Consider the following 22,147-nt stretch of genomic DNA (forward strand, 5'->3'; position numbering starts at 1 on the left):
CTCTATATCTAATAACTATTTAAAAATAGTTATTTTTCTGGGTACACACATTGTGATTTTTTTCCCATGGTAATTCAGAATCTGATTAAAGTTGTCAAATGATACAAGTCTTGTTGAAGAGGGTTGGAACCACTGAAACATCTGAAAAGCTATTTTTCTTGGATTTATGCCTTAGAGTATACAAACAACTACAAATTCTTGTGGCAGGAAATAGACTAAACTCTAAACACAAATTCGTTACCATATGAGGTCATAATGGGATACACAGGGACTGCTTGCAGCCCTGGCAAGGATATTGCTGGTGTGCTTCTCCAGGGTTTCTAGGGACTTATTATTATTTAACTAGAGGCCTGGTACATGAATTCGTGCACATTGAAAGGTAATTAATTAGAAGAAATATTTTAGAGGCCAGGGAGGGGCCGTGGGAGGTTGGCTCCAGGGCATAGGAAGTTGGCTCCAGGGTGTGTCTGGCCGCCTCTCCTGATAGGCAAAACCTTAGCAGCAAGCTAACCTACCAGTTGGAGTGTCTGCCCCCTGGTGGTCAGTGCATGTCATAGCGACTGGTCAAGCAGTTGAGCATATATATATACACACACACATATATATATATACATATACATATATATATATATATACATATATATATATATTATTGCCTATTAGGCTTTTATATAGAGAGATATTTAGAAAATTATATGCTACAAATGTGTGCCACAGTGAACAGAGAAGCAAAAAGTAACAAGATCTTATCCCTTAGGGAACGTCCTGTGTTCTAGGTAAGAGTGTTCACACGGAGTTCCCAAAAAGTTTACCCACTAAATAAATACATGGATTTTCCACCCAATATGAGGAGATTGATGTGTGATTAGAAGTCATTTTGCTAGTTTGTGAGATGGGTAGAGTTAGGACATCATTTGGGTGGTTAGGCCTAGCTTATCCTTTTTTCTTAAAAAATTATGAAGACACTGTCATCTTTTTGAATGTTAATGAAGCTCCTACAGACTAAGAATTTAGAAGTGTTTCCTAGTCCTATATAATCCTATCTAATAAAAGAGAAAAATGGTAATTGGCGTACGACGATACCCTTTTCATTAGCTAATCAGGGCTATATGCAAATTAACTGCCAACTAAGATTGGCAGTTAACTGCCAACAAGATGGCGGTTAATTTGCATATGTAGGCACAATGCAGGGAGGCGAAAGGGAAAGCAGGAAGAAGCCCCCTGCCACTGACAGTGATCGGAAACCCAGGGGGGAGCTAAGAGCTGGAGGGCAGGGCCGCCTTTGCCCTGTCCCCCAGCCATGATCGGAGAACCAGGCGCCTTTGCCGCCCTGGCCAGTGATAGCAGGGAGTAGGGGTGGAGCCAGTGATGGGAGCTGGACACGGTCGAAGCTGGCAGTCCCGGGAGCTAGGGGTCCCTTGCCTGGGCCTAAAGCGGAGCCCATGATCGCGGGGCCGCTGCAGCTGCGGGTCCCCGCTGCCCGGGCCGGACACCTAGGCCAGAGGTGTCAGGCCTGGGCAGGGGACCCCTAGCTCCCCGCGGTTGCAGGCTCCTCTGCTGGAGGCCTCAGGCCTGGTCAAGGGGCCGATCCGGTGATTGGTGATCGGAGGGTGATGAGGGTCAACTCCTCTGGCCGAGGCATCAGGCCTGGGTGGGGGGTGGAACCAGGGATTGGGGGGATATGATGGTCCCCTTGCCCAGGCCTGAAGCCTGGGTCAGAGGCGTCAGGCTTGGGCGGGGGGTGGAGCAAGCGATCAGAGGGAGATGGGGGTCCCCTGCCCAGGCATGATTCCTGGGCCAGAGGCCTCAGGCCTGGGCGGGGGCCAGAGCCAGTGATTGGGGGGAGATGGAGGTCCCCTGTCCAAGCCTGACACCTCTGGCGGAGGCGTCAGGCCTGGGCAAGGGGCTGATCAGGCGATCGGAGGGTGATGGGGGTCTATGCCTCTGGCAGAGGCGTCAGGCCTGGGAAAGGGGCCGATCAGGCGATCGGAGGGTGATGGGGGTGTATGCCTCTGGCAGAGGCGTCAGGCCTGGGCAAGGGGCCGATCCTGCGATTGGAGGGTGATGGGGGTCAACGCCTGAGGGCTCCCAGTATGTGAGAGGGGGCAGGCTGGGCTGAGGGACACTCCCCTCCCCACACACACCCAGTGCACGAATTTCGTGCACCGGGCCCCTAGTAAAGATATAATATGCAATTAACCATCATGCCCTCGCACAAGATGGCTGCCCCCATGTGGTCAAAGATGGCCACCCCCATGTGGTCACAAGATGGCCACCACAAATGGCTGGCAGGGGATAGCAGTTGGGGGTGACCAAGACTGCTGGGGAGGGCAGTTAGGTCTAACCAGGCCAGCAAGGGAGGGCAGTTGGGGGCAATCAAGCCGGCAGGGGAGCAGTTAGGCATGGATCAGGCTGGCAGGGGAGTGGTTAGGGGGTGATCAGGCTGGCAGGGGAGTGGTTAGTGGGTGATCAGGCAGGCAGGCAGAAGCACTTAGGGGCAATCAGGCAGCAGGCAGGCAAGCGGTTGGGAGCCAACAGTCCTGGATTGTAAGAGGGATGTCTGACTGCCAGTTTAGGCCCAAGGGGTCCTAGGTTGGAGAGGGTGCAGGCTGGGCTGAGGGACAACCCTCCCCCAGTGCACGAATTTCATGCACCAGGCCTCTAGTGTAATAATAAAAGCAAAATGTCACAAATATGAATCTAAATCACATTTTGAAACTTACTGTGTTATATCTTTGTTTTAAAAAGACAGTCAATTCTTTTTTTTTTAAATTTCTTTATTGGTTAAGGTATTACAAATGTGTCTTCATCCCCCCATTAACCTCCAGCCTCCCCCCCACCCCCACTCATGTTCTTATCCCCCTGTTGTCCATGTCCATTGGTTTGGCTCATATGCATGCATACAAGTCCCTTGGTTGATCTCTTCCCCTTACCCCCACCCTCCCCTACTTTCCCTCTGGGGATAGATAGTCTGATCACTGTTTCTTTGTCTTTGGATCTGTCCCTGTTCATCAGTCTATGTAGTTCTCTATATTCCACAAATGAGTGAGATCATGTGGTATTTATCTTTCTCTGACTGGCTAATTTCACTTAGCATACAGTCAATTCTTAAGGTCAAATTCATATTCACAGGCAGAAGCATATAGCTAAGCTATGAGAAGCATGATAATGGGATTAAACATAATACTTTCTGTTGACCTTTAGAAAATGTACAATCTCCCTCTTTGTATAATATTAAACCATAGCAGCATTCTTAGCAATAGAAATATTAGATGCAATATATTTACATATTGTTTTATCTTCACAACTGCCCTTTGAAAAAGGCATCATATTCTCATTTTATACAGAAGGAAATTGAAGCTCAGAAAGGTTAAGCAAATTGTCCAAACTCACACAGCCACGAGGTTGTAGAGCCAGGATTTGAATCTGATTTGCTTTTTTTCCAAAGCATTTACTTGTATTATGCTGCACCACTTCTGAAACAGGTACAGATTTTACTAATGAAAACACTGACATGTTCAGTAGCATAGATACTATACTATATATTTAAGATGTGAAAAATAAGAAATTTTCTGATAAAATGATGTAGGTCACATTTTCTCAAAATATAATGAAGAGTTGAGCTTGTGATAGGGAATTGTTGGATAAACGTTTGGATGTTCAGGACTGGAGCCTGAGACTGCTCCTTTGCTCCATGCCGACCCACTCCCTGGATGAACTCTGTTTAGGACTAAAGCCTCATTTTCTCCTTCCCTGTAGAATAAATGCCTTTAAGTTAACATGGTCTCTCCAGTTTTAAGCCTTAGCATATAGTCTGTTCTCTGCATAGTATGATTTTTTCTTATCTTTGTCAGGCTAATTACTACTTATCTTTCAGTTCTCAGCTGAAGCCTCATTTATTAGGGTGCCCCTTTCTTTTATTCATTTATTAACTTTTATTGAATGTATTAGGGTGACATTAGTTAATAAAGCTATAAAGGTTTCAGATGTACACATCTATAATACATCATCTGTATTTTGTATTATGTGTTGACCATTCCAAGTCAAGTCTCCTTCCATTACCATTTATCCCCCCTTTATCCTCTTCTACCTCTTCCCAACCCCTTTTCCCACAACTGTTTTCTATGTCTATGAGTTCTTTTTAAAATTTGCTTAATCACTTTACCTTTTTCACTCAGCCCTCCAGCCCTCCTCCTCTCTGACAGCTGTCAGTCTATTCTCCATATCTATGATCTGATCCTATTTGTTAATTTATTTTGTTTATTAGATTCCACCTATAAGTGAAATTATATGGTACTTGTGTTTCTCTGGCTGGCTTATTATTTTACTTAGCATAATGCTCTCCAGGTCCATCCATGCTATCTTAAAAGGTAAGGTTTCCTTCTTTTTTTTATGGCCTAGTTTTATCCCATTGTGTAAATGTACCACAACTTTTTTTATCCATTCATCTATGATCGGCACTTGGGCTGCTTCCAAATCTTGGCTATTGTAAATAATGCTGCAATGGACATAGGGATGTATGTTTCCTTTTGAATTAGTGTTTTGAATTTCTTTGGATATAGCCCAGAAGTGTAATTTCTGGGTCATAAGACAGCTCCAGTTTTAGTTTTTTGAGATAACTCCATATTGCTTTTCACAGTGGCTTCAACAGTCTGGATTCTCTTTTCTGCACATCCTCCTCAGTACTTGTTGATTATTGATTTACTGATGACAGCCATTCTGACAGGTGAGAGGTGATATTTCATTGTGGTTTTGATTTGCTTTTCTCTGATGATTAATGATATTGGGCATCTTTTCACATGTGAGTCCTCTTTGGAGAAGTATCTATTCAGGTCCTTTGCCCATTTTTAAATTAGGTTATTTGTTTTTTTGTCATTGAGTTGTATAAGTTCTTTATAAATTTTGGATATTAACCCCTTATTGGATGTGTCATTGGTAAATGTGTTCTTCATTCAGTGGGTTGTCTGTTCATTTTGTTGATGGTTTCTTCTGCTGTGCAAAAACTCTTTAGTTTGATGTAATCCATTTTGTTTGTTTTCCTTGCCCAAAGCAATATATCAGAAAAAAATATTGCTACAAGAAATGTTCGAGATTTTACTGCCTATATTATCTTCTAGGATTTTTATGGTTCTAGTCTAGCATTTAAGTCTTTAATCCATTTTGAGTTTATTTTTGGGTATGTTGTAAGAACGTGGTCTAGTTTCATTTTTTTGCATGTGTCTGTCCAATTTTCTCAACACCATTTACTGTTTTTATCCAATTGTATGTTTTTTGCCTCCTTTGTCAAATATTAATTGGCCATAAAAGCATGGGTTTATTTCTGGGCTCTCTATTCTGTTCCATTAATCTCTATGACTGTTTTTATGCCGGTACCACACTGTTTTGATTACTATGGACTTGTAGTATTTTTGATATCAGGCAGCATGATTACCCCAACTTGGTTCTTCTTTCTCAAGATTGCTGTGGCTATTTGGAGGTCTTTTGTGATTCCATATAAATTTTTTGAATATTTGTTGTAGTTCTATGGAATGCACTATTGGTGTCTTGATAGGAATTGTGATGAATCTATAGATTGCTTTGGGTAGTATAGACATTTTAATGATGTTAATTCTTCTTATCCATGAACATGATATATGCTTCCACTTATATGTATGTTTTTCAATTTCTTTCTTCAGTGTCTTATAATTTTCCAAGTACAGATTTTTTTACAACCTTGGTTAAATTTATTCCTAGTTATTTTTTGTGATGCAATTATAAATGGGATTGTTTTATTAGTCTTCCTTTCTTTTGTTTTTATATATTGTTATTGATTTTAGAGAGGAAGGAAGAGGGAGATAGAAACTTCAATGATGAGAGTGAATCATTGATTGGCTGCCTCCTGTATGCCCCCTATTGGGGATCGAGCCCACAACCCAAGCATGTGCCCTGACCGGGAATCAAACTGTGATGTCCTGGTTCATAGGTCGACGCTCAACCACTGAGCTACACTGGCTGGTCTTTAGTTTTCTTTTCTTATAGTCATTACTAGAGGCCTGGTGCATGAAATTCATGCACTGGGAAGGGGGTGTCCCTCAGCCCAGCCTGCATCCTCTCCAATCTGGGACCCCTAGGGGGATGTCCAACTGCCGGTTTTGGCCCAGTTGGGCCTAAACCAGCAGTTGGACATCTCTTTCACAATCCGGGTCTGCTGGCTCCCAAACACTTGCCTGCCTGCCAGCCTGATCACCCACTAACCACTTCCCTGCCAGCCTGATCAATGCCTAATTGCTCCCCTGCTGGCCCGATTGCCCCCAACTGGCCTCCCCTGCAGGCCTGGTTGCCCACAACTGCTCTCCCCTGCAGGCCTGGTCACCCCCAACTGCCCTCCCCTGCCAGCCATCTTGTGGCAGCCATATTTGACCACATGGGGGAGGCCATCTTGTGGAAGGGTGTGATGGTCAATTTGCACATTACCTCTTCATTATATAGGATTGGTGTATAAAAATGCAAATGATTTCTGGATATTTATTTTGTATTCTGCTACTTTACTGAATTCATTTATCAGTTCTAATAGTTTTTTGGTGGAATTTTTAGGGTTCTTTCTCTATTGCTTCATATATATATATATATATATAATGACTGTTTTACTTCTTCCTTTCCAATTTGGGTGTGTTTTATTTATTCTTCTTGTCTGATTGCTGTGGATAGAACTGAGTAAGAGTATGGTAAAAGTGGACATTCTTGTCTTGTCCTGATCATAAGGGAACGAAGCTAGTTTTTGCCCATTGAGTATGATGCTGGCTATGGGTTTGCCATATATGGTCTTTATTATGCTGAAGTATGTTCCCTCTATTCCCACTATGCTGAGAGTTTTTATTATATATGGGTGCTGGATTATATCAAATGCTTTTTCTGCATCTATTGATATGATCATGTGATTTTGGTTCTTCATTTTATTTATGTGATGTATCATATTCATTGATTTGTGGATATTGGACCAACCTTGCATCCGCAGAATAAATCTCACTTGATCATGGTGTTGTTGTGTTTTTTTTTAAGGTATCGCTGGACTTGGTATTCTTATATTTTGTTGAGTATTTCTGCATCTATGTTCATCAGAAATATTGGTCTATAATTCTATTTCTTTCTAGTGTCTTTATCTGGTTTTGGAGTTAGGATAATTCTGGCCTCATAAAATGAGCTTTGGAGTCTTCCTTCTTTTTAATTTTTTATAATAGTTTGAGAAGGATAGGTGTTAGTTCTTTAAATGTTTGGCAAAATTTACCTGTAAAACTATCCAGTTCAGGACTGTTGTTTTTTGGGAATTTTTTGATTACTGCTTTAATTTATTAGTTGTTATCGCTTCATTCAGATTTTCTTATTCTTCCTGATTCAGTTTTGTAAGATTGTATGTTTCTAGGAATTTATCGATTTCTTCCAGATTGTGCCATTAGTTGTTCGTAATATTTTCTTACAATCTTTTGTATTTCTTTGGTGTCAGTTGTTACTTCTCTTCTTTTATTTATGATTTCATTTATTTACTGCTTTTAAGATTCTTTCTTTGCCTTAACCTTTGCCATTTTAATTATAATGTGTCTTGGTGCGGGCCTCTTTTGGTTCATCTTGTTTGGGACTCTTTGCCTTTCCTGTACTTGTGTATCTTTTTCTTTCACCAGGTTAGAAAATTTTCAATTATTTCTTCAAATATTTTCTTGATCCATTGCTCTCTCTTTTTTTTTTTTCTCTTTCCAGTACACCTATGATGTGGATATTGTTACACTTTATGTTGTTCCAAGGGTCCCTTAAACTATCCTTACTCTTTAAAAATTCTTTTTCTTTTGCTGCTACCTTGTCTTCCAAATCATTGATTCAGCCTTCTGCTTCATTCAACCTATTGTTTATTTCTTATAGTGTACTAGAGGCCCAGTGCACAAAAATTTGTGCACTAGGGGGAGGGGGGTTACCTCAGCCTGACCTGTGCCCTCTTGCAGTCTGGGACCCTTGGGGGATGACCACCTGCTGGCTTATGCCTGCTTTCCGAAGGATTGGGCCTAAGATGGCAATCAGACATCCCTCTGACAGCCCAGCAGCCCTCAGGGGATGTCCACTTGCCAGCAGGGAGCAGACCTAAGCTGCAGTCGGACATCCTTAGCGCTGCTGAGGAGGCAGGGGAGGCTCCCACCACCACCGCTGTACTGGCAACCATCAGCCTGGCTTGTGGCTGAGCAGAGCTCCCTCATGTGGGAGTGCACTGACCACCAGGGGACAGCTCCTGCATTGAGCATCTGCCCCCTGGTGGTCAGCGTGTGTCATAGTGACCAGTCATTCCCAGCCTTTCTGCTGTTAGGGTCAGTTTGCATATTACCCTTTGATTACATAGGATAGAGGCCTGGTGCATTGGTGGGGGCCAGCTGGTTTGCCCTGAAGGGTGTCCTGGATCAGGGTAGGGGTCCCGCTTGGGTGCCTGGCCAGTCTGGGTGAGGGGCTGATGGCTATTTGCAGCTAGTAAGACCCCTTCAATGAGGGGGGTCCCCACTGGTGTGCCTGGCCAGCCTGAGTGAGGGGCTGAGGGCCGTTTTCAGGCTGGCCAGGACTGAAGCTCCCAGCCTCTCCTTTTTTTTCTTTTTTTTTTTAATTCTGGGATTTATTTACCTTCTATAATTGAAACTTCATTGCTGTCACTGGAGCTGAGAGCCGGCTCCAGCTCTGAGGCCACAGCCTGCTGAAAGCAGGTATCTGGGGTTTGTTTAGCTTCTATAATTGAAACTTCATTGCTGTCACTGGAGCTGAGAGCTGGGCCACGGCAGGTGGGGAACCTTGGCTTCCTCCATCACTGGAGCAAGCAAGCCTCCTGCTCACTTCAGCTGTGTGGTTGCCAGCCGCCATCTTGGTTGGCAGTTAATTTGCACATCACCCTGATTAGCCAATGGGAAGCGTAGCGAAGGTACGGTCGATTACCCTTTTTGTCTTTTATTAGATAGGATTCTTCATTTCAGATATTGTATTCTTCAGTTCTTACTGGTTCTTTTTATGGTTTCTATGTTTTTTTTAATGCTTGTTATCTCTTTGTTTAAGTTCTCACTAAGTTCCTTGAGCACCATTATAACCATTTTTTTGAACTCTATATCTGGTAAATTGCTTGCATTTGTTTCATTTAGCTCTTTTTCTGGAGATTTTTTTTTGTTCTTTCATTTGTGGCATATTTCTTTGTCTCCTCCTTTTGGCTGCCTCTTTGTGTTTATTTCTATGTATTAGATAGATTTGTTATGAGTTCTAGGATAGGTTAAGTGGCCCTATGTAGTAGGTGTCCTGTGGGACCCAGTGGTGCTATCTCCTTGATCATCTGAGCTGGGTCCTCCAGGAATGTTTTTTATGTGGGTTATGTGGGCCCTCCTGTTGTAATTGAGTCTTGATTTCTATTGGTCTGTTTGTGTGTAGGGCCAAACCTTAGGCTGGCTGATTGTGAGGACCAATGTGTTTCTCAGTGTCCTAGCTGCTGTGCAGGTACGAACCACATAAGGCAGATTACACCTCTGCAAGGTCTGGAGTCTGCCAAATCTCCTTTTGGATCTGCCATTTGTGAAGCTAATTGGATCCTTCTTTGAAATTATCTGAAGCTGGCCACTGGTTATGTGGGTTCTAGGGCCTTTTGGGAGGGACCCTGGTGTAGACCAATGTCAGATGCTGTCTGTGACTAGCCCTGGCAACCTATTTGAAGCTACAAAGTGAACCACAGTTTGTTGCTGCCTCTGCTGGCCCTGGGTGTGTGCTGAAAGGACCATGCTACATATCAAGGCCAGATTTTACCACCTCCAGGCCCAGGGGTAAGTCAGCAAAAGGTCCAAGGGACCCTGAGATCAGCCTCCGCCTGCTTCCACTAGTTGGCTGCCTGTTAGTTTCAGTCACTGCAAGAGCCTGTGGTGGTACTCAAGTTGCATGAGGCAGGTTCTCAGTGGGTCACCAGATAGGAGTGAGTGGTATTCACCAGATTTATACAGGTTCAAACTTGGTGCCAATGCTGGGTCTGAGGCCACTCAGCAATGTTCCAAGATATACCAAATCTAGTTGCCACTGCTAGGTGCTTGCACACCTTCATGGTGGTGCAGGGTCTCAGTGAGTTGTCAGGGTGTGGCCAACAGAGTTTATCAGGCCCAAACTGACTAATATTTGGCTGTGTGAAGGGAGGGCTCTGTACTACTTGAGCATATAAGGAAAAAATGGCCCTTGTCTTAGAGCCACACAACTTAGTTTGTTCCAGGCTCTGCTAAGAGCCCAGTCTCAGTAGAGGAGGGCTGCCTGGAGTTGGGAGGATTCATCTAATGCAGGGGTAGAGAACCTTTTTTCTGCCAAGGGCCATTAGGTATTTATAACATCATCGTGGGCCATACAAATTATCAACTTAAAAATTAGCCTGCTATATTTGGTCAAACATTTAATTAACTCACCTCTAATGCCTTGGCAGGGCCAGACCAAATGATTTTGCTGGCCTTACATGGCCCGTGGGATGGATGAATCTCCCAGGAGAGGGAGGTGCTAGTCAGGCTTGCGGGAAAGTGGGGAAAGTGGCTCCCAACTGCAGAGCCACACAGCTCAGTCATGACATATTTGAGTCTGCCTACATCTCTATATACTGGCCCAGGCAGCTGACACCTCAGCAGGGTGCAAGCTCCTCAGGGTGAGGGCTGCAGGGAGTCTAAAGGCTATAGCTAATGCTTTCCTCCAGGCTGATGCTATATGAAGGGAAGTGCTCCACCCAAGGAAGATGGCATGTACAGTGTGGGAGAATGACTCACCACAGGTATCTTGGTGACTATCTCTCTCCCCAGAGCCACAAACCCTAGTATTTCCTCACCTGATTCTACTCCACTCTGCCCACCCATTGCTGGAGCACAGGGTGAGTGGTTGTGAACAAAATTTATGCATTTTCCCTTTAAGAGGGCACCTGTGTCTCTAGTCTCTCCTTGATGGGCAGAATCCCTGCTGATGCTCTGGTGCTCTGGGCTGGGGAGCCCCACATGGGCTTGAGATCCTATCTTCCCAGAAGGAAATTTTGCAGCTGAGATATCCCTCCAGAATCTTAGCTGCCACCCATGGGAATGGGGCCTGCCCTTTTTGCATCTTTGCCCTTCCTCCCAATTTCAATGTGGCTTCTGTAAATCCTTAGTTATAAGATTTCTCTGCAGATAGTATTCAGTTGGTTATTCAGGCTTATTGTTCTATATTTTAGTTGTAATTCCAGTTTGGTTCCAGGAGGAGGTAAATGTAACATCCACCTACTTCATCGCCATCTTGGATCTTAAAAAATCAGGTGGCCTTTTTTAGCCCTTAGACTTGATCTATTTCCCTGCATTTTGAGCTCTTTACTTTTCTTGACATCTGTTACACATTATTGAAGTTTAGTTTATAATCTGGTTTCCTCAGAAATGGGTTCGGTTATATTTTTCCTTTTTGGTACTTGGCATATGTAGGCACTCACTATTTGTTGGATGAACAACTGCCTCTACTTAGGTGAACATTCTCATCTTAAAAGATTTATATGGACCAGTGTGCTATTTGGGGAAAGGAGGCATGGTGTGATCAGCTTAGTCAACTCTACTCCAGGCCTTTAGAGAATGACTTTTCTTTTATTTATTCCTTCTATCCATATCTCTCTTACCATTAGAGATAGTCATGGGGCCTTTGGGGACAAGGGACAGAAGGACCACTCAGTCTGACTCTAGTCTGGTCCTATTATAAGATATAAATAGCCCTAATGTCTCATAATAGGTCTGGCTGCTCACCTAGAAAGGCGATGATTTGACTTGGGACTAAAACTGTGTATAACTGATGATAGATCATCAGTTGGTTTGGCCTATAGACTACTATCACTTATAAACCAGTAGCAGGTCAGATTTCTGACTGAAGGTTTGGGGTTCAAGAATCAAAATCATTTTTATTGGAGCAACAACTAAACAGAAAATTGACCAGGTCTGAAGTCTTAAGATTTGGAATTCAGGTCTAGCTCTGTTATGACCTATTTGTGTGGACCTGGGGAAGCCATGGTCTTGGTCTTATTTTTACCTTCCCAGAGTTATTCAGAGGCTTGGATGACAGCATACATGGGAGAAAATTTTAATAGTTATAAACATAAACTTACTCATATTGTAGCTCATTCTGCTCTAGAAAGTCTTCCACAGTGGAAATATCTTCTGCTTCAACACGGAAGTCAACTGTACTGTGAGGTTTGATTTGTGTGACAGAATCTGGTTTCCAGAAGTCGATCTGAATATGGAATAAGATATGTTATTTTGGAGTGTTTCTAAGTTGCCTAGTAAGAATTTTCCTGCCATGAATGTTCTACTCTTCCTCAACTACCTGTAAACTGCCCATTCTCACTTCTGAAATCTAATACCCTATGCCCACCACCCTCTCCTTTGTCCAAAAATGTCCTATGTACCCAATGTTGCCTCACTGCCTTAGAATTTTCATGCTTATGTGAATTCCTCATGAGCATGTATTAAAAATTGGATTTTCTCGATTTATTGGAGAAACCAAGATGGCGGCATAGGTTGGCGCCAGAGATTGCTGCCTCGAACAACCACTTCAGAGAAACAACTAGAGACGGAGCGGACATCATCCAGAACCACAGGAGGGCTGGCTGAGTGGAAATTCTACAACTAGGAGGAAAGAGAATATCATACCCAGACTCAGAGGAGGCGCAGTGCTGAAGTGAAATACTGAGGTGCGGAGTGAGCGCGCGAGCGGGCTGGCGGCGGAGGGCACAGTTGTTGTTTTCAATCGGGAGGGAGTTTCAGACTCTGAGCTCCAGATCCCGGCAAGTCTCTAGGGACCCAGACTCAAACGGGAGAAGCGGGACTGTCTGGCTTCAGTCGGAACTCGAAGGCAGCTTTCTCTCCGAGGTTTGCAGCAGTTGCTGGGACTCTGTGAGGCAGAGCCCCTAGGGACGGAACTGAGAGCAGCCATAACTGCTCACTCCTGCCCGCCCTGTAGATCCCCGGGGACCCGCCCTGACCAAGCCCTGCACAGAGCCATTTGCCGGATAGCCTCAGGCAAACGCTAGATTAGCACCGCCCTAGAGATCCAGCACAGAAGCTCTCCCACTGCAGACACAGCGGACTCTCATAGCCAGTTAGCCTGGAGGTCAAATAACCACCGGTATTGCCGACATCAATCAAGGCTTAACTACAACAAGACTGCGCACAAAGACCACTAGGGGGTGTACCAAGAAAGCATAAAAAATGCGGAGACAAAGAAACAGGACAAAACTGTCAATGGAGGATATTGAGTTCAGAACCACACTTTTAAGGTCTCTTAAGAACTGTCTAGAAGCTGCCGATAAATGTAGTGAGATCCTCAAGAAAACTAATGAGACCCTCGATGTTATGATAAAGAACCAACTAGAAATTAAGCATACACGGACTGAAATAACGAATACTATACAGACTCCCAACAGCAGACCAGAGGAGCTCAAGAATCAAGGCAAAGATTTGAAATGCGAAGAAGCAAAAAACACCCAACCAGAAAAGCAAAATGAAAAAAGAATCCGAAAATACAAAGATAGTGTAAGGAGCCTCTGGGACAGCTTCAAGCGTACCAACATCAGAATTATAGGGGTGCCAGAAGATGAGATAGAGCAAGATATTGAAAACCTATTTGAAGAAATAATGACAGAAAACTTCCCCCACCTGGTGAAAGAAATAGACTTACAGGTCCAGGAAGCGCAGAGAACCCCAAACAAAAGGAATCCAAAGAGGACCACACCAAGACACATCATAATTAAAATGCCAAGAGCAAAAGACAAAGAGAGAATCTTAAAAGCAGCAAGAGAAAGAAACTCAGTTACCTACAAGGGAATACCCATACGACTGTCAGCTGATTTCTCAACAGAAACTTTGCAGGCCAGAAGGGAATGGCAAGAAATATTCAAAGTGATGAATACCAAGAACCTACAACCAAGATTACTTTACCCAGCAAAGCTATCATTCAGAGCTGAAGGTCAGATAAAGAGCTTCACAGATAAGGAAAAGCTAAAGGAGTTCATCACCACCAAACCAGTATTATATGAAATGCTGAAAGGTATCCTTTAAGAAGAGGAAGAAGAAGAAAAAGGTAAGGATACAAATTATGAACAACAAACATGCATCTATCAACAAGTGAATCTAAGAATCAAGTGAATAATCTGATGATCATAATAGAATCAGGGACATAGAAAGGGAATGGACTGACTATTCTTGGGGGGGAAAAGGGTGTGGGAGATGCGGGAAGAGACTGGACAAAAATCGTGCACCTATGGATGAGGACAGTGGGTGGGGAGTGAGGGCGGAGGGTGGGGCGGGAACTGGGAGGAGGGGAGTTATGGGGGGGGGAAAGAGGAACAACTGTAATAATCTGAACAATAAAGATTTATTTAATTAAAAAAAAGATATGTTATTTTGAACACCACTAATCTGATGGATGGATTATTATTGGCAAGAATACTATTGCTCTACTCCATTGAGTTATTTTCAAACTCAAATTATTTATGAAATCTCTTAGAGATATATTCTTTGAGTGAATAAGAGTTGAGAACAAGCAGTTGCTAATAAAAACGTTTACATATTTTCATAGTCCTAATTGATTATCAACAAGCATGAAAAACATGTAATTATTTCCCAGAGTGCTAGTCAATTGCAGTACCCTATAACTACTCTTTTCTATTTATTGATTTCCAGGAACAGTTACTTATTGGAATAGCAATGTTTGTGGTAATGGATAAAAGTGCTGAATGAGTGATGAGAATTTATCTAGAACAGCGGTTCTCAACCTGTGGGTCGCAACCCCTTTGGCGGTTGAACGACCCTTTCACAGGGGTCGCCTAAGATCATCCTGCATATAAGATATTTACATTACGATTCATAATAGTAGCAACATTACAGTTATGAAGTAGCAAAGAAAATAATTTTTTGGTTGGGTCACAACAATAGGAACTGTATTTAAAGGGCCAGAAGATTGAGAACCACTGATGTAGAGCCACAAAATTTAATAGAGAGAAATTGAGCTTTCCTTTTTAATTTTTAGTTACTTTTTTTTTTATGAGGAACTCAGCACTGTACATGTCAAAGTAATATGTGGACCTGGGGGCATTTCTGACCTGTGGAGGATACATAAGGGAAGAAAAATGTACCCTTCCATAGTGGTCATCTAGGTACCATGACAAAAAACAAATACTCTTAAGGATCAAGTAATGTACTGACATTTTCATTTGTTCAGTTATTCATAAACTATTATTGAGGACCTACTATGTGTTAGGCTCTGTGACTGAGACTATTGTGAGCAAATATAATACTGAGCAAATCAAATATGGCTTCTGTCCTCATGAGAGATATTTTAGAGAAAATTGTGCTCAAAAATCACAGGATGTGTAGTTTCAAATCTCCTTTTTCCATGGAAAAATAATAACTAAGGACATGCCATCTCCTGTAGGTGTCTATTTTCCTGTTCCTTTCTTGGCCTGAGTAAGCCTGATGTGAGCCAGACAGTAGGTCTTTCTCTACCTCTCTGTCTTGCACAATTCCTGTTTTGATGTTACAAGCTAGTCTCAGGCAGGAGATGTGACAGGTGGAGATATTTAGACCATTGCTTGGGAACTTGGAAGGAAGTTTGGGCAGACTTAATAGGAACTGGTGAGGTAAAATATTAAGATGACTCAATTTTAGATATACCTGTGGGTAATCCAATAGCCTATATCCTGTCCTGGTAATCTTCAAACCGCCGAAGATGTCTAATGGGTGCTGAGTTATGAGTTAGAGTCATAGGGAATATCAGTGCAATGGGGAGACAGGGACACATGGATTACATCAAGAGGGATTCCAGAAGAAAAAGTATGAGTGTGGTTGTCACTAAGGTGTTGAAAGGAGGGAGTATTGATGATTTGGTAAGGACTGGCTACAGAGTGTGACTTAGTGAATCAACAATGGGAGGATAAAGATGAGATGTCAAAAGGTAGTGGAGGAAGTACAAAAGTATGTTGTGATAAGGATATAGAAAATAAAGGACTAGTAATGAATTCTAGTTAGCCAACGTTGTAAAGAGAAGCACAATGAAGACAAGCACATTATAAGAAAAAACATACTTTAAAAAGTTAACCCTGAATTTGTGTTTCTAATAAATACTTGGCATTCTAAGGTGGGATGAGAGAGGGTGGTGTATTTTCATAGACACAGAAGTTTAGAATTGGCAAAGCACATAAAATCTTCCAAGTATCTGTAGCAAGTTGGCAGTGCCCCACCAGTACATAATTCTGGGACTCCCCATTACCAAACTCTGCATCTCTGTTGTTGAAAGCTAGTTCCCTGAGAATTGGAAAAAGCCAAGCTAACAGTTCAAAGCATACAACACGCCAAAACAAACAAACAAAGAAACAAACAAAACAAAAAACAAACAAATAAAACCTCTCTTTAGAGAAGCGCTCAACCATGACCCTGGAAGTGGATGTCTAAATACTTCAACTCCGCATTTCTCAGGTGAGATAATTCAGAGGCATCTGATTTGTGCCCTTTCCTAGAGTTTCACTGTAGCATTAAGCTTTAGTCATCATCTGTGGTAACTGACTTAATAAGGACCGCTTTGTTGGCTTCTCTGTAACCCTTCTCACTTCTCTAATAGTTCTCCCTGCACTTCCCAAATGAAATCTTTGCCTGCACATCTTTGTCTAAGGGACTGCTCTGGAAGAACCTATATTAAGATGTAGCTTCCCACTCAGAACAATAAATGTTTGCACAATATCCTTTGTAATGGTTCTAATATAATCTTGAGTACATCTAGTACCACTTCAGAACAGCCTAATTGTCTTAGAGATAGTTTTATTTTTCTCAGGAAGTTGAAATTTGCCTTCCCTGATCTCCCAATCCCTTGTCCATTCATCTTGGCTCTGCCAAATTTTGCAAGGAATGAGGGGAGAAATATATTTATATATATTATTCTGCCTTAAGAATTATGGGTTTTTTAAAATAAGGTGGAGGAATCTCATAAATATGTTTGACAGAAGACATGCAGACCTAACCTGAGGTTCCTTATCAATTTCATCTTGGAGAAATCTTTTAGCAAACACTGACATCCAATACTATGGAGCCCTGTAAGTACGGCACAGACTTATTATACTGAAGTTACTCCCCAGTGCTTAGGAGAAATGGAGGCAAAAATCAAGAGCAACACTATAGGCACATAGATGTCTACTAATGTATCAAGTATGGATACAAATAATAGACTCAAATTATTAGCACAAGGAAATAAATATAAATTTCAGTAATTACCAAGACCTTGTGAGTGAGATTATGTCTGAAGTATGGAAATGGAGTAAAATATATAATATGAGATATGGAAAATTAAATTCTAAGTTAAGAAGTTATACAACTGAGGTCATAAAATTGTAATACAGAAAACTGAGTGACAAAGAACCATAAAGAATAATTGTTGGAAGATAAAAGAATATCTTTAGATGATAGCACAGTGGGAATATCAACTTAATTAACCAGCTGGTTAATAACTTAAGAGCCATTCCTAAAACATATCACAAAACTACTGCAATAACAGGATAAAGTAGTATGTCCATTACTTTATCTTAAGTACATTTTTTATCTTAAATTCGATTGGGAATAAAATGGGTGTATAAAACAATATTGATGTTGAGGATCTTTGGTTCTTATACAAATTTGTTTCTTCACATTGCATTTGACCAGAAATTTAGCATCTTATAGAATCTTCATTTATCTTGATGAATTTTCCTTTCTTTTTGGAAGTAGAAGTGACTTCTATTCTAGACCCGATTCCTCCTGATTCCATGGAGGAACTTACTAATGTAGTGGGAGTAATGAGAACATTGAAAACCTGTAACCAGGTTACTCTGGGCACAGATAAACATTTACCTTAAACTAGAGAAACAGAAATTTAAAAGTACAGAGAAAACAGTAGGTTTTATGGTGACTGTCTCCAATGAAGGAACAAATAGAACTCTGATTGCAAGGAGATAAAGTATTTACTATATAATTACAGATGAAAAGGGGGAGGTGGCTAGAGTCCAGTGTGGTCACAGATCTCTCCCATGCATTTAACTTTCAAAAGGACATGTTCAAAAGCTGGGAGGAAGGACACATGGCCAAGGATGAATACAAAGACTAGATGCCCTTGTAATGATCTTATCAGGAAGGCTACAGTTCAGAATATGCTGTACTTGCCGGATTGTTAAGGAGAATAAAAATATCTTTCAATCATGTAGGAAATAAATGAATAAAGAAGAAACATGCAGTTCCACTGCATGGAGCTATAGCCTGGTGTTTGCAGCTAGAAGAAAGTAGCCCTATGTAACTCTTGTTTAGCTTTGTTTTTTCCCAAGGAGTTAACACTATCTCTTCTTCTTATACAGAGAGATGAAATTAACATGAATAAAGAATTTGTCATGTTAAATTTTAGCAGAAATAACTTTCTTTGGAGAGAGAACATTACATTGAGGCCCACAGTAGATGAGGAGAGAGGGGATTATACTGGCTGTGTAAATTGCCTTTCAAATTCCAGATGTAACAAACACTTATATAGTTCTTATTATATATGTTCTTTCTAAGTGCTCTACTTATATTAATTCTTTTAAATATCACAACAATCCTATAAGGTAAATACTATTATTCTCCTCATTTTATTAACAAAAAAGTTGAGACCCAGAGAGGTGACCAAGATCCAGCTAGCAAGTGGTAGAGCCCAGTCTGAGTCCAGATTATCTTCTCTTGACCACCATAAAATGCTGAATTTTAAGTAACTAAAAAATACTGCAGATGTGATTGCAGAACTTTATCAGCAGTTTTGGAGTAATTAGAGTTTGAAGGGATCTCTAGGAATGGATGGGGCAAGTTTGGGATTTCATAAAGAGAAAAACAATTGAATCTCAGTTATAGAAGCTCCTGGGCCAGGCATGAATTCTGGCAAAGCTGTAGGGTATACAGGAAGCAGATGGATTGTGAATGCTCAGAAAAAGAAGTTGTGATCCCTGGGAGCCAGCATTGTCTAAAATAAGAATAAGTTAGGCCCAATTATTTCATCTTATTATTGGAAGAGACCTCAAGCCTGCATGTTGAATTTGAATCTCAGCAAAGCAATTGACAAAGTGTTTTCATTTATATTCCTCTTTACAAGTTGGAAAGCACAGTGTTATCTGTAGGTTACACCACAGTAACATGGGTAGTTGAGCGAACTTATCCAAGAAGAGTTGGTTAATGAATCACTTTCAGTACTTAACACTATGTCTGGCACATTGGAGAGTGAAAATAAATACATATTGAATGAATAAACCATGAATGAGGCCACTAGTTCTGTGCTGACCCCTGACTCCTTAATCTTTTTCTTTATAAGTGACAAAGATAAAAGTTGAGAAGGAGTACTTATCAAACTTGCTGGTGATGCAGTTAGGGAGAAGAATTATGATCCTGGATGACAATTTATTTTTAAAATGATCTCAACAGGCTGAAAACAGGCTATCAAGATAAATTTTCTCAGGGGTAAATCTAAAATCTTGCATTTAGTTTAAAAAATCGCAGTCACATAAGGAAAAATATCTTACTTGAGGATGACTCATGTGAGAAAATATTACCTAATGGTTTTGATGGGACACAGGTTTACTGTGAGCTAAGAGTATTCAATAACTGTTCAAGATGCTAAAAAGAATTGCAGACCCCATTAATAATAATGTCTGCTTTACAAATGAAGGTAGACAGTGGTCTGTGGTATGTATTAATCATAGCACACCTGGAGGTCCACTGTCAATTCTGAGAACTACATTTTAAAAAAGAAATACAGACAGAAAGCTTAGCAATATTTAGACGTGACCAGGATGATCAAGTGCCTGTAAACCAGTGCTAAGATAAATGATGGAAGGTCTGGAAAAAATAAATCATAGAAATAAGACAATATTTATCTCAGTTAGGTCCAAGTTAGAGAAGGTACCTTCGGCTTCACATAGCAATTAGAATGCTGTTTAAGGCAAATGGGCTACTCTGAAAAGCAGTATTCTCACTGTCCCTAGAAGTACTCAAACAGGTTTTATTAGGGCTAGCAATCAGATGCTATTTCTATGGAGGAAATTCTAGATTTGAGTGGAAGGCTGGAATAGATGACTTTATATCATCTTTTAATTCTCAACTTCTGAATCTGTTCATGTTATGACACTGTCTACCTTTTTTTTTTTGCCTCTATACCTTAAAAGGTAAAAACAAACAAAAAAAATCTGTAGAAAGAAAAGATAGCTGGATAGAGAGATGGATAGATATTTAGGAGCTAGTAGATTAGATTATATATTCATAAAGAAAGAGTTTTGGCCTAAGTGAACTATTTGTGATCAGCAATAGCTTACTGCCACATGACATGCATAATAAAAAATGTCAGTTTTTACTCCATGGTCAGTGAATTTTTTAAAGTAGCATAGACATTTTGGTTTCTTGAAAATAAAAAGAAAGCATGGAAATCACCCATATCTTTTTACCTTGTCTCCCCTCTCCCCATGTCATATCATTAAGAGGGCCTGAATCAAGGTCATGAAAACTCAAACTGTTTGATTTGGAATGAAAGAAAATCAAAGAGAACAGATGATACATGGGATGTGGAAATGAATTTCAAGTTGGACAAAAGCCCAGTTTTTTAGTAATATTGAAGTTGATTATTTTTCTTTTTTGCTTAAGAAGGAAAGTGACTGTACATTAGATTTTCTATGATATTTGTGACAGGCCAGTTCATCCAGTTGTCATGCTCTACCAGCTCTTAAAAAAGTTACCTTGGATTTATAACACTGTAGGATTTATGGCAATCTAATTTAGGCAGAATAAAAAGATATGATGCACTTAATGTTTTTCAAGTTTTTACTTCTTGCAACAAAAATGCTATAGCTAATATTTCAAGTAATTCTTCCTTTGATGGAAGAACAGTGCAATCTAAGATTTTAAAGTAAGTATGAATCAAACCTATAGTACAGAATTGCAATTTACCTGGTTGGTGCTGGCCAAGGCATGGAGCAAGTTGATGTGATTTTCATCTTCAACAAAGACACGGAACACCTTCTCACTGAATGGTGAGAGAGCAGAAGAAGAAGAGAAAATTTTAAATTGGGTAATACATTCAAACTTTTTGAGCTACCAAGGAAGAAGGACTGACTTATTTAAGGAGTTGTTTACTTACCCTTCAAAGTGCTCACCAGAATGGTGAGCAGATGCTAGGGCCAAAGTCACGAGAACCAAGAGTGCCAACATTGTGCCTGACTAGGTCTTTTGGGTGTGTTTCACCTACTTTTATAATCCAGGGTGTTTGTTTTTTTTCTTCTGATTGCAAATAGGCACTATCAAATCATGATTAATTATTTTCCTGGCATTGCTACTTTGGTAGCTGTGTAAAGTCTGAGAGGATATCTCTCTCCACACCTGTGGAAATAGGACAAATAACCTCAACTTCAACTTATCTAATTGGATGTCAGACCTTGAACAGTCTGAAGGTCAATTATTTTTACATAAAATCTATTTTACAGTCTGTTTTTTTTTCTCTCATTTTGAATTGAGAATTACTTACAATAGATTCTATAGATTTAAGTGTAAATTTTGATGAGTTTGACAAATGTATACACACATGTAATAATCATCTCTATCAAGGTATACATTTCATCACCCTAAGAAGTTCTTTTGAGTACTTTTAGTTTGTTTCTCCTTCAGGCAACCACTATTTAGATTTCTAGCTTCATACATTAGTTTTGACTATACTAAAACTTCATGTAATTGAAGTCACCCCATATATATTCCTTTGTGTCCAGCTTCTTTCATTCAAGATAATGGTTTTGAGATTTATTAGTATTTTTGTTTGTATTATTGGTTTGTTCACTTGTATGAATATACCACAGTTTACCTATTTTACTGTTGATGGATATTTGTGTTGTTTTTAATTTTATGTTATTATGAATAAAGCCTCTATAAAAATTATTATACAAATCTTTTTATTAACATATTTTAATTTTGGAAGGAGGTAAAAAAGAGTGGAATTGCTAAATAATGTAGTTGTATTCTAACATCATAAGATTTTACCATTTTTCTACAGTGGTTGTACCATTTTAAGCTTTCACCAGTATCCAGTTGCTTTGCATTCCAAACATTTTTGTATTATTAGTCTT

At 40.6% G+C, this 22,147-nt stretch overlaps 1 protein-coding gene across 1 annotated transcript in view; it reads right to left on the reverse strand.

Annotated features, from left to right (window-relative positions):
* The window catches only part of CPB1 (carboxypeptidase B1), a 45,247-nt gene extending 23,942 nt beyond the window's left edge, over positions 1-21,305 (reverse strand). The window contains exons 1-3 of the mRNA XM_059688199.1: positions 21,172-21,305; positions 20,982-21,057; positions 12,116-12,240 (exon numbers count right to left, since the gene is read on the reverse strand). Coding sequence (XP_059544182.1) covers positions 12,116-12,240; positions 20,982-21,057; positions 21,172-21,242 — 272 coding nt within the window. The 5' untranslated portion in view covers positions 21,243-21,305. The remainder of the gene's footprint in view (positions 1-12,115; positions 12,241-20,981; positions 21,058-21,171) is intronic.
* Between the last annotated feature and the right edge of the window lie 842 nt (positions 21,306-22,147).

The sequence above is a fragment of the Myotis daubentonii genome, chromosome 3 (assembly GCF_963259705.1).
Source record: "Myotis daubentonii chromosome 3, mMyoDau2.1, whole genome shotgun sequence".
NCBI lineage: Eukaryota > Metazoa > Chordata > Mammalia > Chiroptera > Vespertilionidae > Myotis > Myotis daubentonii.